This window comes from Callithrix jacchus, chromosome X (assembly GCF_049354715.1).
Source record: "Callithrix jacchus isolate 240 chromosome X, calJac240_pri, whole genome shotgun sequence".
NCBI classification, from domain to species: domain Eukaryota; kingdom Metazoa; phylum Chordata; class Mammalia; order Primates; family Cebidae; genus Callithrix; species Callithrix jacchus.
This window is the reverse complement of record NC_133524.1, coordinates 25249324-25264874: the sequence shown is the minus strand read 5'-3', so window position 1 is coordinate 25264874 and position 15551 is coordinate 25249324. Positions and strand designations below refer to the sequence as shown.

At 40.0% G+C, this 15551-nt stretch overlaps 1 protein-coding gene across 2 annotated transcripts in view; it reads right to left on the bottom strand.

Moving 5' to 3' along the window:
• PDK3 (pyruvate dehydrogenase kinase 3) overlaps window positions 1-15551 on the bottom strand; it is a 93778-nt gene that overhangs the window by 23991 nt on the left and 54236 nt on the right. For both annotated transcript variants that reach the window (XM_002762733.6, XM_008989087.4), the window contains exons 6-8: window positions 14786-14863; window positions 1600-1676; window positions 216-317 (exon numbers count right to left, since the gene is read on the bottom strand). In XM_002762733.6, coding sequence (XP_002762779.1) covers window positions 216-317; window positions 1600-1676; window positions 14786-14863 — 257 coding nt within the window. The remainder of the gene's footprint in view (window positions 1-215; window positions 318-1599; window positions 1677-14785; window positions 14864-15551) is intronic.

The window sequence follows — 15551 nt, the reverse complement described above, 5'->3', positions numbered from 1 at the left end:
GATCTGACAGGCGTGGTGTTGAGGTCTTGCTCAACTCCCTGAATAACAAGGTTCTAATGAAGTTCAAATAAGGTACCTCAAGCCAAGGATCTAGCATAGAACTTACAAATAGGACACTCAATAAATGTCAATTTTCTTCCCTCTGAGTTTTCAATGTCTAGATACTATTAAATCACAACTGATAATTAAAGTATACATGCACATAAGACAGTTACCTTAATGGATAAGTCTTCTTTACCCAAAGTAACAAGGGTTTTAACAGCAGGGTAGGCCTCTTTTTTATCTTGATAGAGTTCGACTGTTGCTCTCATTGAGTTCTAAAATAATACGATCTCTTTGTCAATCAAACTGCCGAATCACAAACCACAATTTTTAAAGAGAAAGAAATGCAAGACGACTTATACCCAACAATCCTTTTTTGGGGCAAATATTAGTCGGATTGATATGGCATTTTTCCCTCTAAAGAGCTTAGCTAAACACGTGTTCAAATCAAGGAAAAATTTCCTGACACTTTGTTTTTCACCTAGTCTTAGCCTCATCCAACATGCTAAATATTTATTTTTCTTTCCTTCTTCTTTTTTTTTTGCTTTAGGGTATTTAAATTATTCAACTCAACCCAGAGGAATGTTTTTATCACATGTAATGAGGCTATGCAGAGGCTGATTTGTGCACTTTAAATCCTATTTATCAGTCTGCATTTATAGAGCACCTTTTCTCTAAAGAAGGCAGAAAAACTGAAAAGATGCATGCTTCCCACAAAAATTAATCATTTGGCTGAAAAACACAGAAGAAATATCGGTTAAAAAGAAATTCTGAAAAAGCCACAGCTGCTGAAGAGAAAGTTCACAATTGAATGCCCATCTCAACCTTAAAGTGTTACATCAGTAACATTCTAATCTTTGGAAGCAAATCAGCATAACTGATTTTTCAGGTGTTCAATTTAGTGTTTCACACACTGGAAGAAATGAAATTTTAGCTCAAATGCCTTGTGCCTGTAATACTGCTACTGTAAATGTCATTAGCTACTGGTTAACAAAAGCAACAGCTTAAGTTGCAGAGTCTAAAGAATTTGGGGTGGGGGTTGGTTCTTTTGGTCCAGCTCATCTAAATCTTTCTCTTCTGCCTCTCTTAGATCTTCTGAATTGATACAAATATATAAAAGGGTTGCAGGATCTCTCAGGACTGGAACAACTACTAATGTACCAGTGTGGTTAATGTTCAGAAGCATAAATATGTACAAATATGTTTTTATTTTGATCTGGCTACCACCAATAAAGCCTTTGCCAGGTTTGGAAATGAAAAAGCATCTCTAATCTCATAACTAAAGATAAAAATTGTATGGATTTTACATAAAATGACTAAAGTGCAATTAAGCTTCAAAATCAATATGTACTAATATTCATGAAAACTATACTGTACACAGCAATTTTTTATCTCACAGTGTACAAATTACAAAACCCACAGGATATCAGAAATAGAATTTTTTATAATGGTTATGCAAAAACCTTTTTCTTATGCTAATCTAATGAATCCATTATGTCCTGAATCAAAGTAATTTAAAGTGAAGACTTCTTTCCATGTTTTCAAAATTCCACTTACCTTGAACAACTCAAATAGCATATGAAACAGATGTGAGGGCACATAAACCACCTGAATAGGTTTGTCTGGTGCTTTGGCTGGAAACAGAGACAAAACCATCAATCAATAAGGACCCAAACTAGGAGAAACTCAAGAAGGACATTTGCATTCTATTATCCAAGTGTGTAAAACAGAGCTCAATAAAAGGCTAATCTGAGTTTCCACCTCTAAAGGCAGGGCTGAGCAAAACCACATGCTTTGGAATCAAACAAACCTGGGGTGAAACCCAGTTCCTTCACTTACCAGCTATGTGACCTTGGACAAAGCACTCAATCTCTTTGAAACTTTGTTGAGCAGAATTGGAACATTATCACCTGTGCCATAACATTCTAAGTATTACAGAAGGCCAGCCAGATTATCACTTGGTGTTTTTCAAACTGGGAGATACCCCCTGCCACTGACCGCAGTGGTTAGCCGGGGGAATGTGGAGCAACAGGAAGAAAAGAGGGCTGGTGAACTGGACTAAACATCAGTGTTCAATTTCGTTAAATTATGACAAACAAGGCATCTTACAGCATAGAATGTAAGGCTCACATAACTTTTTCTCAAGCAGCTAGCAGATAAACCCCTCGAGACCTATGATCTTTTCCCCTTGCACCACGGACCATCTGAAGAAAACCTGAGAAACCCCCAAACCCATGTCAAGCACTAAGAACAGTGTGGACTACAGAGTAGATGCTCAAAAACATAGTCCTTCCTCCTCCTCATGACCCCAATCACTTAAGAGATCGAAACTACGTGAACCATCTCAGGTAGAATGCTGTAATTTCAACCAGCTACTTCCTCTAATAAAGTAATTAACAATAATATAAATTAAAATTCACATTTGCTTGATTCTTAGAAGTTTACAAACAGTTTTTACATATATTATTCAATTGACTCCTCCCGACAATATGTCCTGGCTCCTAGCGGGGTGGCATTGTTGAGAGGCATGAAACAGGCTTTGGAATGCCTGTCTGACTTGTCTGTGGCCCCAGAAGTGGCACTGAAACCAGACACCTGAACCAAGAGCTTTTGATTCTAAATCCCGAACTCCTCGAAGAGTAATTATTTTTATTTTTATTTATTTATTTTTTGAGACAGAGTCTCGATCTGTTGCCCAGGCTGGAGTGCAGTGGCATGATCTCAGTTCACCATGACCTCAGCTCACCACAACCTCAGCTTCCCAGGTTCAAACAATTCTCCTGCCTCGGCCTCCAAGTAGCTGGGATTACAGATGTGCGCCACCATGCCCGGCTAATTTTTGTATTTTGAGTAGAGACGGGGTTTTGCCATGTTGGCCAGGCTGGTCTTGAGCTCCTGACCTCAGGTGATTCACCCGTCTCAGCCTCCCAAAGTGCTGAGATTACAGGCATGAGTCACCGTGCCTAGTCAAGCAGTTATTTTTTAAAATCACTTAGTAATATAGGTAAATGGCTTAAAAGTTTAACAAAAGAAGAAAAACAAAAGTCCTTCCCCCTTTCCATCTTATCCTTCAGTCTGAACCCAGAGGCAGCCACTCGGTACTACTTCTGCTGTAGTTTTTGGCTTGGTAATATTTACATTCTGTTCTATAATCTGAATTAGGGATGCTGTACATTGCCTATAGGTTCTTTTAAGAAAGTAGAAAATCAATAGTGTTGGTGACATTATAACTATGTAAATATTGATCACTGTAGAACAGCCACAACAATGTACCTGAACATTTTCTTCCCTATTAATCCAATGACAATGATTTATGTGTCCCTTAGAGGAGAATGTTTCTAGCCTTAAGATGAAATGGAGTTTCTTTATACTCCTCCAACTGGTCAACATCATGCTCCCCTTTTTGGGTTGCTTCATAGTCGGTCCACACCACTTTGCTAAGATCCTTCAGCTTACTGGAAGCTCCCTATCTACTGCATGGTATTCAGTCCATTCTTCAATATTTTTCAAATTAGAATCAATTGCCTTGCAAACATGCTGCACAGCCATCATCCTAAAATTGTTTTTGATTGAAGTTCTAGAATGTTTTCCCCTATTTCTTAGGTGCATATTATACATAACATCAAGTCAGTCAGGTAACCTATCTCAGAAAGGTATGCATGGGAGATACATCTGTCAATCTTTACACCTCTGATCTATGTGATTAAAGGTTTGGCTAGACAGAGAATTCTAGGTTTGAAATGATTTTCTCTCAGAATTTCAAAAGGGGGGTTCCTGACAGTAACAGTAGAGCTGATAAGTTTAATGCCAGTTAGGTTTTGTTCATGCTGCTGGCTTTTGCTCAAGGTCTGATATACCTTGATTGCAATATTCTTGTTTGAGAATGAAGAACTGGATTCATTATATGAGGCAGCTGGCATTCGTATCCCCCTGGGGCTCTCCCTTAAGCGGGAAGGCTGACTTAGAGCTCTCTGGACCTGGGTCAAGACTTTTCAACTGGGCTTTAGGATGAACAGGTAGTAAACTGGCTTCTGAGCAGAGAGGACCCCAAATGCTTAAATGAGAAGGGCTTTGCTGTGGGGTAAGAACACTCACATGAACAGCCCTAGTTCTTCCCAGGTTGTTCTCGAACAAAATACTTAGTTGGCTATTGGCAGGAAGAACCTGGTCAGAGTCCAGCTGCCTCCCATCATCCTTCCACGCTCTTTCTTAGATCAGCTTTCAGTTAATCCCTACCCTTTGGCTTCCCTTCCCATTCCAGTCCATTGCCACCACCTGACCCTGCCCCCAGAGTCCCTCTAGGACAATCTTGAGCAAACCGGTTGCCATCTCTGCTGCAGCCTCCTCCTCTGTGGCTGCTTCTGCTTTGTCCCATCAATCAGCATACTTCCAACTGGTGACCCTCTTTCAAAAGTCTGAATTAGTGGTTCTAAGAGACAGAACGTTTGTGTGTGTCTCCCCCAGATTCCTATGATGAAATGTAACCCTTGATGTGATGGTATTAGGAGACAGGGCCTGTGAGAGATGAACAGGTTATGAGGGCAGAGCCCTTATGGATGGGATTAAAGAAACTCTGGAGAGCTCCCTCGCTCCTTCCCCCATGGAAGGAAACCGTCAGAAGCCGGCTATAAATCAGAAGGTAGGTCCTCACTAGACACCAAATCTGCAGGCACCATGACCTTGGATGTTTCAGCCTCCAGAACCATGAGAAATGGCTGCCGAAGCCACCCGGTCTCTGATATTTCTGTTATAGCAGCCTGAATGGACTAAGACAGTGGTCCACTAACAAGCTCCCGTGGTTTCCTTTGCTTCTTTTCTTTGGATTCTTTTATTGACATTTTATTTTTATTTTTAATTTAAAAATTTTTTTTAGACAGAGTCTTGTTCTGTCACCCAGGCTAGCGTGCAGTGGCATGATTTTAGCTCACTGCAGCTTCACCTCCCAGGTTCAAGCAATTCTCATGTCTCAGTCTCCTGAGTAGCTGGGACTACAGAAAAGCACCATCATGTCCAACTAATTTTTTTTTTTGTATTTTTAATAGAGATGGGGTTTCACCATGTTGGCCAGGCTGGTCTTGAACTCCTGACCTCAAGCGATCCAGCTGCCTTGGCCTCCCAAAGTGCTGGAATTGCAGGTGTGAGCCACTGCACAGCTGCCAGGCCCCTTTTTGTCATTTTAATGGGGCCCCCAAAGAACAAGCTGGGTGCTCAGTTTATCTTGTACCAAATGGCATGATTAGTTATGTAAACAGCCTTCTGAATTCAACTTTTTCATCCCAAATCTCAAGAAATAACAAACACCTTTTATGTAATGGGTTTTTTTTTTTCCAGTTTAAACAAGAAGCCTAAAGCCTTGTTCAATTAATTGTACTTTTCTTTGGGAACATTATAGTTTAGACGTCTTTCCTTCCTTTTAAAACCATGTCAAATGGTTTTGTCCATGACTCTTTCCTAGTTCTGGGTCTTGAGGCTGGCAGTTAAGTAGTAGATGCTTAATAGATGTTTGCTGGCTTACTAAAATAAGACATAGGTGGAGGGATCCAAGATGGCTGAATAGGAACAGCTCTGGAGTGCAGCTGCCAGTGAGAACAATGCAGAGGGTGAGTGATCACCATATTTCCAAACTCAGTTATTACTGCCCACAGACCAGGAGATTCACAGGCTGAAAAGTGCCATGAGTTTCCAGCATGGTTGTTTCAGCTGGCACAACAGGCCTCCGCACAAAAACTCACACAAATCCAGGTGCCATTTCAACTGATGCCTGGAATGCCTGGGAGACAGAGCCACCCATTCAACTGAAAAAAAGGGGGCTGAAACAGGGAGCCAGGTGATCTGGCTCAGCGGATCCGACCCTGACAAAGACCAGCAATCTGAATTTGCAACAAGCTCAGCTGGACCTGGGACGGGCATCCACCATTACTGAGGCAGTCTATCATTACTGAAGCAGTTCTAACTATACCTCTATAAACAAAACTGCAAGGAAGTTCACACAGCAGCTGGGCAGAGCCCATGGCAGCTCAGCAACACCTCTGCTGGCAGACTGTGACTAGGCTACCTCCTTGCTGGGCAGGGCATCTCTGAAAAAAGGCAGCGGCATGTCAGGAACATATAAATAGAGCCCCACCCTCCCAGGACAGTGCACCTGGGAAAAAAAAAGGTGGTTATGGGTTCCGCTGTGGCAGACTTAAACGTACCTGCCCAGCAGCTCTTACTGAAACAATGGAGCTCACAGCTCAGCATTTGAGCTCCTGTAAGTGACAGACTGTCTCCTCAGGCAGCTCCCTGACCCCAGTATATCCAAAGAGACACCTCATAAAGGAGAGCTCAGGCTGACATCTGGTGGGTATTCTTCTGGGACAAAGATAACAGAAGAAGAAACTGGCAGCAACACTTATTGTTCTGCAGCCACCGCAGGTGATCCCCAGGTAAGTGGGGTCTGGAGTGGACTTCCAGAAGTCCTACAGCAGAGGGGCCTGACTGTTAGAAGGAAAACTAAGAAAGAAATAACTTCATCATCAACAAAAAGGACGTCCACTCAGAGACTCCATCCAAAAGAACACAGGTAGATAAATCCACAAAAATGGGAAGAAATCAGTGCAAAAAGGATGAAAACATCTAAAACCAGCATGCCTCTCCTCCTCCAAGGGATCACAAATCCTCACCAGCAAGGGAACAAAGCTGGATGGAAAATGAATCTAATGAATTCACAGAAACAGGCTTCAGAAGGTGGGTAATAATAAACTTCTCTGAGCTAAAAGAACATATTCTAACCCAATGCAAAGAAACTAAGACCCTTGAAAAAAGGTTTGACAAAATGCTAATGAGAATAAACACATTAGAGAAGAATATAAATGACCTGATGGAGCTGAACGCCACAATATGAGAACTTCGAGAAGCATATACAAGTTTTAATAGCCAAATCGACCAAGTAGAAGAAAGGATATCAGAGACTAAAGATCAACTCAATGAAATAAAATAAGAAGGCAAGATTAGGGAAAAAAGAGTGGAAAGAAATGAACAAAGAAAGAAATACGGGCTTATGTGAAAATACCTAATCTACGTTTGATAGGTGTACCTGAATGTGATGAATAGAATGAATCCAAGCTGGAAAACACTCTTCAGGATATTATCCAGGAAAACTTCCCCAACCTAGCAAGGCAGGCCAACATTCAAGTCCAGGACATACAGAGAACACCACAAAGATATTCCTCAAGAAGAGCAACCCAAAGGCACATAATTATCAGATTCACCAGGGTTGAAATGAAGGAAAAAATGCTAAGGGCAGCCAGAGAGAAAGGTCGGGATACTCACAACGGGAAGCCCATCAGACTTACAGTGGATCTCTCGGTAGAAACTCTACCAGAAGAGAGTGGCGGCCAATATTCAACACCCTTAAAGAAAAGAACTTTCAACCTAGAATTTCAATATATCCAGCCAAACTAAGCTTCATAAGCAAAGGAGAAATAAAATCCTTTACGAACAAGCAACTGCTGAGAGATTTCGTCACCACCAGGCCTGCCTTACAGGAGCTCCTGAAAGAAGCACTAAACATACAAAGGAACAACCAGTACCAGCCACTCCAAAAACATACCAAATGGTAAAGACCATCGACATAATGAAGAAACTGCATTAACTAATGGGCAAAACAACCAGCTAGCATCAAAATGGCAGTATCAAATTCACACATAACAATATTAACCTTAAATGTAAATGGGCTAAATGCCCAAATCAAAAGACACAGACTGGCAAATTGGATGAAAAGACAAAATCCATCCGTGTGCTGTATCCAGGAAACCCAGCTCATATGCAATGACACACATAGGCTCAAAATAAAGGGATGGAGGAAGATTTACCAAGCAAATGGAGAGCAAAAAAAAGCAGGACTTGCAATCCTAGTCTCTGATAAAACAGACTTTAAACCAACAAAGATCAAAAGAGACAAAGAAGGACATTATATAATGGTAAAAGGATCAATGCAACAAGAAGAGCTAATGATCCTAAATATATACACACCCAATATGGGAGTACCCAGATACATAAGGCAAGTTCTTAACAACCTACAAAGAGACTTAGACTCCCACAAAGTAATAGGGAGAGACTTTAACAATCCACTGTCAATATTAGACAGATCAACAAGATAGAAAATTAACAAGGATATCCAGGACTTGAACTCAGACCTGGAACAAGCAAACCTGATAGACATCTACAGAACTCTCCACACCAAATCCACAGAATATACATTCTTCTCAGCACCACATCACACCTACTCTAAAATTGACCACATAATTGGAAGTAAAGCACTCCTCAGCAAATGCAAAATAATGGAAACCATAACGAAGAGTCTCTCAGACCACAGTGCAATCAAATTAGAACTCAGGATTAAGAAACTAACTCAGAACCACACAACTTCATGGAAACTGAACAACTGGCTCTTGAATGTTGACTGGATAAACAATGAAATTAAGGCAGATATAAAGATGTTCTTCAAAACTGATGAGAACAAAGACACAATGTACTAGAATCTCTGGGACACATTTAAAGCAGTGTCTAGAGGAAAATTATAGCAATAAATGCACACATGAGAAGCAATGAAAGATCTAAAATCGACACCCTATCATCAAAATTGAAAAAGCTAGAGGAGCAAGATCAAAAAAACTCAAAAGCTAGCAGAAGACAAGAAATAACTAAGATCAGAGCAGAACTGAAGGAGAGAGAGATACAAAAAACCCTTCAAAAAAATCAATAAATCCAGGAGCTGGTTTTTTGAAAAGATCAACAAAACAGACCACTAGCCAGATTAATAAAAAAGAAAAGGGAGAAGAATCAAATAGATACAATAAAAAAATGATAAAGGGGATATCACTACCGATTCCACAGAAATACAAACTACCATCAGAGATTACTACAAACAACTCTATGCACAAAAACAAGTAAACCTGGAAGAAATGGATAAATTCCTGGACACTTGCATCCTCCCAAGACTAAACCAGGAAGAAGTAGAAACCCTGAATAGACCAATAACAAGGGCTGAAGTTGAGGCAGGAATTAGTAGCCTACCAACCAAAAAAAGCCCAGGTCCAGATAGGTTCACAGCCAAATTCTACCAGACACACAAAGAGAAGATGGTACCACTCCTTCTGAAACTACTCCAAACAATCCAAAAGGAGACAATCCTTCCAAAATCATTTTATGGGACCAACATCATCCTGATACCAAAACCTGGCAGAGACTCGACAAAAAAAGAAAGCTTCAGGCCAATATCTATGATGAATATAGATGCAAAAATCTTCAGTAAAATACTGGCAAACTGATTGACACAGCACATCAAAAAGTTTATCCATCACAATCAAGTAGGCTTCATTCCAGGGATGCAAGGCTGGTTCAACATATACAAGTCTATAAACATGATCCACCACACAAATAGAACCAAAGACAAAAACCACATGATTATCTTGATAGATGCAGAGAAGGCCTTTGACAAAATTCAACAGCGCTTTATGCTAAAAACTCTCAATAAACTAGGTATTAACGGAATGTATCTCAAAGTAGTAAAATCTATTTATGACAAACCCACGGCCAATAGCATACTGAATGGGCAAAAACTGGAAGCACTCCCTTGGAAATCTGGCACTAGACAAGGATGCCCTCTCTCACCACTCCTATTCAATATAGTATTGGAAGTTCTAGCCAGAGCAATAAGGCAAGAAAAAAAATAAAGCGTATTCAGTTAGGAAAGGAGGAAGTCAAATTGTCTCTATTTGCAGACGACATGATTTTATATTTAGAAGACCCCATCATCTCAGCCCAAAATCTCCTGAAACTGATAAGCAACTTCAGCAAAGTCTCAGGATACAAAATCAATGTGCAAAAATCACAAGTATTCCTATATACCAATAACAGACTTAGAGAGAGCCAAATCAAGAAGGAACTGCCATTCACAATTGCTACAAAGAGAATAAAATACCTAGGAATACAACTAACAAAGGATATAAAAGACCTCTTCAAGGAAAACTACAAACCACTGCTCAAGCAAATAAGAGAGAACACAAACAGATGGAAAAACATTCCATGCTCATGGTCAGGAAGAATCAATATTGTGAAAATAGCCATACTGCCCAAAGTAATTTATAGATTCAACGCTATCCCCATCAAGTTACCTATGAGCCTCTTCACAGAAGTAGAAAAAAACCACCTTAAATTTCACATGAAACCAAAAGAGAGCCCACATAGCTAAGACAATTCTAAGCCAAAAGAACAAAGCTGGAGGTATCACGCTACCTGACTTCAAACTATACTATAAGCCTACAGTAATCAAAACAGCATGGTACTGGTATCAAAATAGAGATATAGACCAATGGAACAGAACAGAGGTCTCGGAGACAATGCCACACATCTACAACCATCTGATCTTGACAAACCTGACAAAAACAAGCAATGGGCAAAGGATTCCATGTTTAATAAATGGTGTTGGGAAAACTGACTAGCCATGTGCAGAAAGCAGAAACTGGACCCCTTCCTGACACCTTACACTAAAATTACCTCCAGATGGATTAACGACTTAAATATAAGACTTAACACCATAAAAACCCTAGAAGAAAACCTAGGCAAAACCATTCAGGACATAGGCACAGGAAAGGATTTCATGAATAAAACACCAAAAACACTGGCAACAAAATCCAAAATAGACAAGGGACCTAATTAGATTCCAGAGGTTCTTTACAGCAAAAGAAATAATCATTAGAGTGAACTGGCAACCAACACAATGGGAAAAAATTTTTGCAATCTACCCATCTGACAAAGGGCTAATATCCAGAATCTACAAAGAACTAAAACAGATTTACAAGAAAAAGACAAGGCCATTCAAAAGTGGGTGAAGGATATGAACAGACACTTTTCAAAAGAAGACATACATGAGGTCAACAAACATACGAAAAAATGCTCATCTTCACTGGTCATTAGAGAAATGCAAATCAAAACCTCACTGAGACACCATCTCACACCAGTTAGAATGGCAATCATTAAAAAACCTGGAGACAACAGATGCTGGAGAGGATGCGGAGAAATAGGAACACTTTTACACTGTTGGTGGGAGTGTAAATTAGTTCAATCATTGTGGAAGACAGTGTGGCAATTCAGGACCTAAAAACAGAAATTCCATTTGACCCAGCCATCCCATTACTGAGTATATATCCAAAGGATTATCAATCATTCTATTAGAAAGACCCAGGCACACATATGTTCACTGTGGCACTGTTTACAATAACAAAGACCTGGAACCAATCCAAATGCCCATTGATGATAGACTGGACAAGGAAAATGTGGCACATATACACCATGGAATACTATGTAGCCATAAAAAATGATGAGTCTGTGTCCTTTGTATGGATATGGATGAATCTGGAAACCATCATTCTCAGCAAACTGACACAAGAACAGAAAATCAAACATCACATGTTCTCACTCATAGGTGGGTGCTGAACAATGAGAACTCTTGGACACAGGGAGGGGAGCATCACACACTGGGGTCTGTTGGGAGGGGCTATGGGAGGGACAGCAGGGGGTAGGGAGGTTGGGGAGGGATAATATGGGGAGAAATGCCAGATACAGGTGACAGGGGGATGGTGGTAGCAAACCACATTGCCATGTATGTACCTACGCAACGATCCTGCATGTTCTACACATGTTCCCCAGAACCTAAAGTGCAATAAAATATATATATAAAAAATAAATAAAAAAGACCTAAGTGTAATATGAGTTGTCCATCTAAGGGTACATTTTTAAAAGTCAATAAAAAAATGGTCTAGATTTGTCGTGCTCAAGACTCCAGAAATAATAAAGTCTCTATTTTGTACAATCATTGCTCTAAATGCCATTAGTTGAAACAGCATTTAAGAAATGCCTTTAGACATAAGGAATTTTATTTCCAGACAGTTCTCCTTCCAGAATAAAAAAACATCCACTTAAGGTGTTCAGGATCAACCTCCAACCTGCATCTCAACATAGAACTTGTTAAGGCAAAAGCACATTCCTTAATCATGCTCACAGAGAGCTCTGGCATTAAGAAATTATACATAAAAATAATCGCTACACTACCCAAGGCAACATAAAGCTAGAGGCTATGTAGAAACACCAGCATTCATTTATCTTAATGACAGGAAAAGGGGCTTCAAAACATGATAGAAAGGGGGCTTCTGTAATTTGTGAGACAATGCCAAAAAGAGTCAGAAAGCTCCTCTCCTGGTGGGTGAGCTGCCCAGCACAACAGCCTCAGTGGAGAAGGAATGTGCTGACATGGCTGGCACTTAGGAGAATCAAAGAACAGGCCTGCTGCTTTGGCCTTCAGAATGAGGGACGCTGCCACTCAGGCAAAAGTGCAATGTGTTACCACCTGTCAATGTGAGGTCAGGTCTTGCCTAGCCCGTAGGAAGAGAGAGAGAGAATATTAAGATGGTTCTCATCAGGAACACACCAGACAAGCCCACTTGGTTCTGGTAGTGTATTTTTTCAATGGGGGCATGACTCTTCTCAGAGAACCTAAGAGACCTTGAAAGCAGCTTTGACCTCATGCCTTCTAGTCAAATGGAGGGGCCATGTCCTTTAACAGCAGCCTGAACCCTTTCATAGTTTCATCTCATTATAAGAGAAATACATTTTCAGTGTACTTCTGAGGAGGAATTTGGTTTATCTTTTTTTTTTTTTTTTTTTTTTGGCATAGTCTTGCTCTGTCACCCAGACTGGAGTACAGTCATGGGATCCCAACTCACTGCAGCCTCTAACTCCCAAGCTCAAGTGATCCTCCCACTTCAGCCTCCTGAGTAGCTGGGATTATAGGCACATGCCACCATGTACAGCTAATTTTTCTATTTTGTGTAGAGACAGGGTTTTGCTATTTTGCCCAGGTTGGTCTCAAACTCCTGGGCTCAAGAGATTCTCCTGCCTCAGCCTCCCAAAGTGCTGGGATTACAGGTGTGAGCCACCATGCCTGACGTGGTTTATCTTTAATTGTAAATGCTCACACTCTTTTCATTCTACATCTAGGAATCTAACCTGCAGAAATACTTTCCTACATCCACAAATGTTTCCACCCTCCCCACCTCTCACATCCCTTCATAGCTCATCATACGGAATATAGGAAAACTAAAAACCCTAAATGTATACCCATAGGAAAATACTTAAATAAATTATGGTAAGCTATACTATGGATAATCTCTAAATGAAATTGATACTTGCAAAGGTCTTCAAGGTGAAGTGAAAAACACCTTATAAATACGGTTAAAACTCTACATGCTTTATGCAAACACCAAAGCTCTGTATGGGAATGAGAAAGTAGTGAGGGATTTCCCTTTTCACTCACATTTCTGTATTTGTATTTTTATGATGAGCATTTCTCTTCCATAATTTACAAATAAAAAAATAAAAGGAATGTGTAAATAAATTTACAGTCATATGATGAACATAAAAATCATGTGTAACCCCATTACCTAGAGAGCTGCTGTTTCTATTTTGGTAGTATAAATCCTTCAAAATATTTTCCAATAAACTTCCACTATTATAAACTTTTATAGCCCGTATTTTTTTAAAACACCTCAATTTTTCCCATACATTATTCAATTAAAGCATTATTTTAAAGGGCTGCATAGTATTCTATCTTATGGGTGTACCACAATTCAGTTAAACAATGCTCTATTGTAGAAAACTTGGGTTGTTTTCTAACTTTATAAGAAAACTACTGTGATCATCATTCTTGTACATAAATCTGTGCATCTCTATTTTCACGTATTTTTGTTTTTTAAGATGGGGTCTCACTCTGTTGTCCAGGCTGGAGTGCTATGGCACAATGGTGAGCCACTGCGCTCAGCCTCTGTTTTCTTATAATAAATGTTCTGAAGTTTAATTTGCTGGACCAAAGAATATGACCATTATTAACTTATTTACTGGGCCAAACAGAACAGTGTTGGCATTTTGTAGAAGGGGTATACCAATTTAAGCTTATACAAAAAATGTATGTGCTGATGAGAAAGTATTTTTATGAGCACAAATTCAAAGCATTAAAATGTTTTAATCACTGTCATTTTGAAAGACAAAAATAACATTTCTGGCTGGGCATGGTGGCTCACAACTATAATCCCAGCACTTTGGGAGGCCAAGGCAGGTGGATCACCTGAGGTCAGGAACTGACCAGCCTGGCCAACTTGGTGAAACTCCATCTCTACTAAAAATATAAAAATTAGCTGGGTGTAAGGGCAGGCACCTGTAATCCCAGCTACTTGGGAGGCTGAGGCAGGAGAATCACTTGAACCTGGAAGGCAGAGGTTCCAGTGAGCCAAGATAGCACCACAGCACTCTAGCCTGGGCAACAGAGCAAGACTGTTTAAAAAAAAAAAATGGCATTTTTCTGTGTTTTTGTTTGCACTTCCTTGATTAGTGAAGTTAAACACTTTTCCATATGTTTATTGACTGCTTGCATTTGTTACTTTGAGAAGGGCCTATTTATACCTTTATACATATCCTGTCTTGACTACTTCTGTTCCAAGAATTCCCGGGTCTACCCCGTTACACATTCCTGTATTAAAAACTCCTTACAATAATATATCTGGCTGATCAAAGGCATAGAAAGTTTTAAAAAGATATTGAAAAATGAAATATCAGTATAATTTTTGAATCCCACTGAAATATGGCTCAGGTATAAACAGTTTCTTAGTCAGCTTTTTTGAATTTAAGATTAAAATTAGTTTTACTTTACCATTGAATTCTTCAACTTCCAGCTCTGGAGCTACCAGGTAATACTGTTCACACAGCATCTTGGCTGTTTCATATGCATCTGCGAGAAAAGGAAAACATTTATCTGCTGCACTAATAACACAGGCACAAGCATGTATATGTGTGTGTGCATCATGTACATGTATATACCTATAAGTATATAAGATAAACAAACTGTCTAAACGGATGGATGTAGAATTAATCAACTATAACCTTTTACAAAATATCCCTTCTTGGTTTTAATAGAATTACTATGACTGAAACAAAATTTCTCTTTTCTATTTTTTCCAAGACAGAGTCTTACTCTGTCACCTAGGCTAGAGTACAGTGGTATGATCATAGCTTATTGCAGCCTCAAACTCCTGGACTCAAGCAATCCTCCCACCTCAGCCTCCCAAGTAGCTGACCTTACAGGCACATGCCACCATTATTCAGTGGTGCAGTCTCAGCTCGCTGCAACCTCTGCCTCCTGGGTTCAAGCGATTCTCCTACCTCAGCCTCCAAAGCAACTGGGATTACAGGTGTGTGTCATCATGCCTGGGTAATTTTTGTATTTTTAGTAGAGATGAGGTTTCACCATGGTTGGCCAGGCTCGTCTTGAACTCCCAACCTCAGGTAATCCACCCGCTTTGGCCTCCTGAAGTGCTGGGATTATAGGCGTAAGCCACTGTGCCCAGCCTTCTTTTCTTAAAGTTTTAATGACTACAACAATGTCAACATACTAGACTACAGGCAATTCAGCTAGCTCT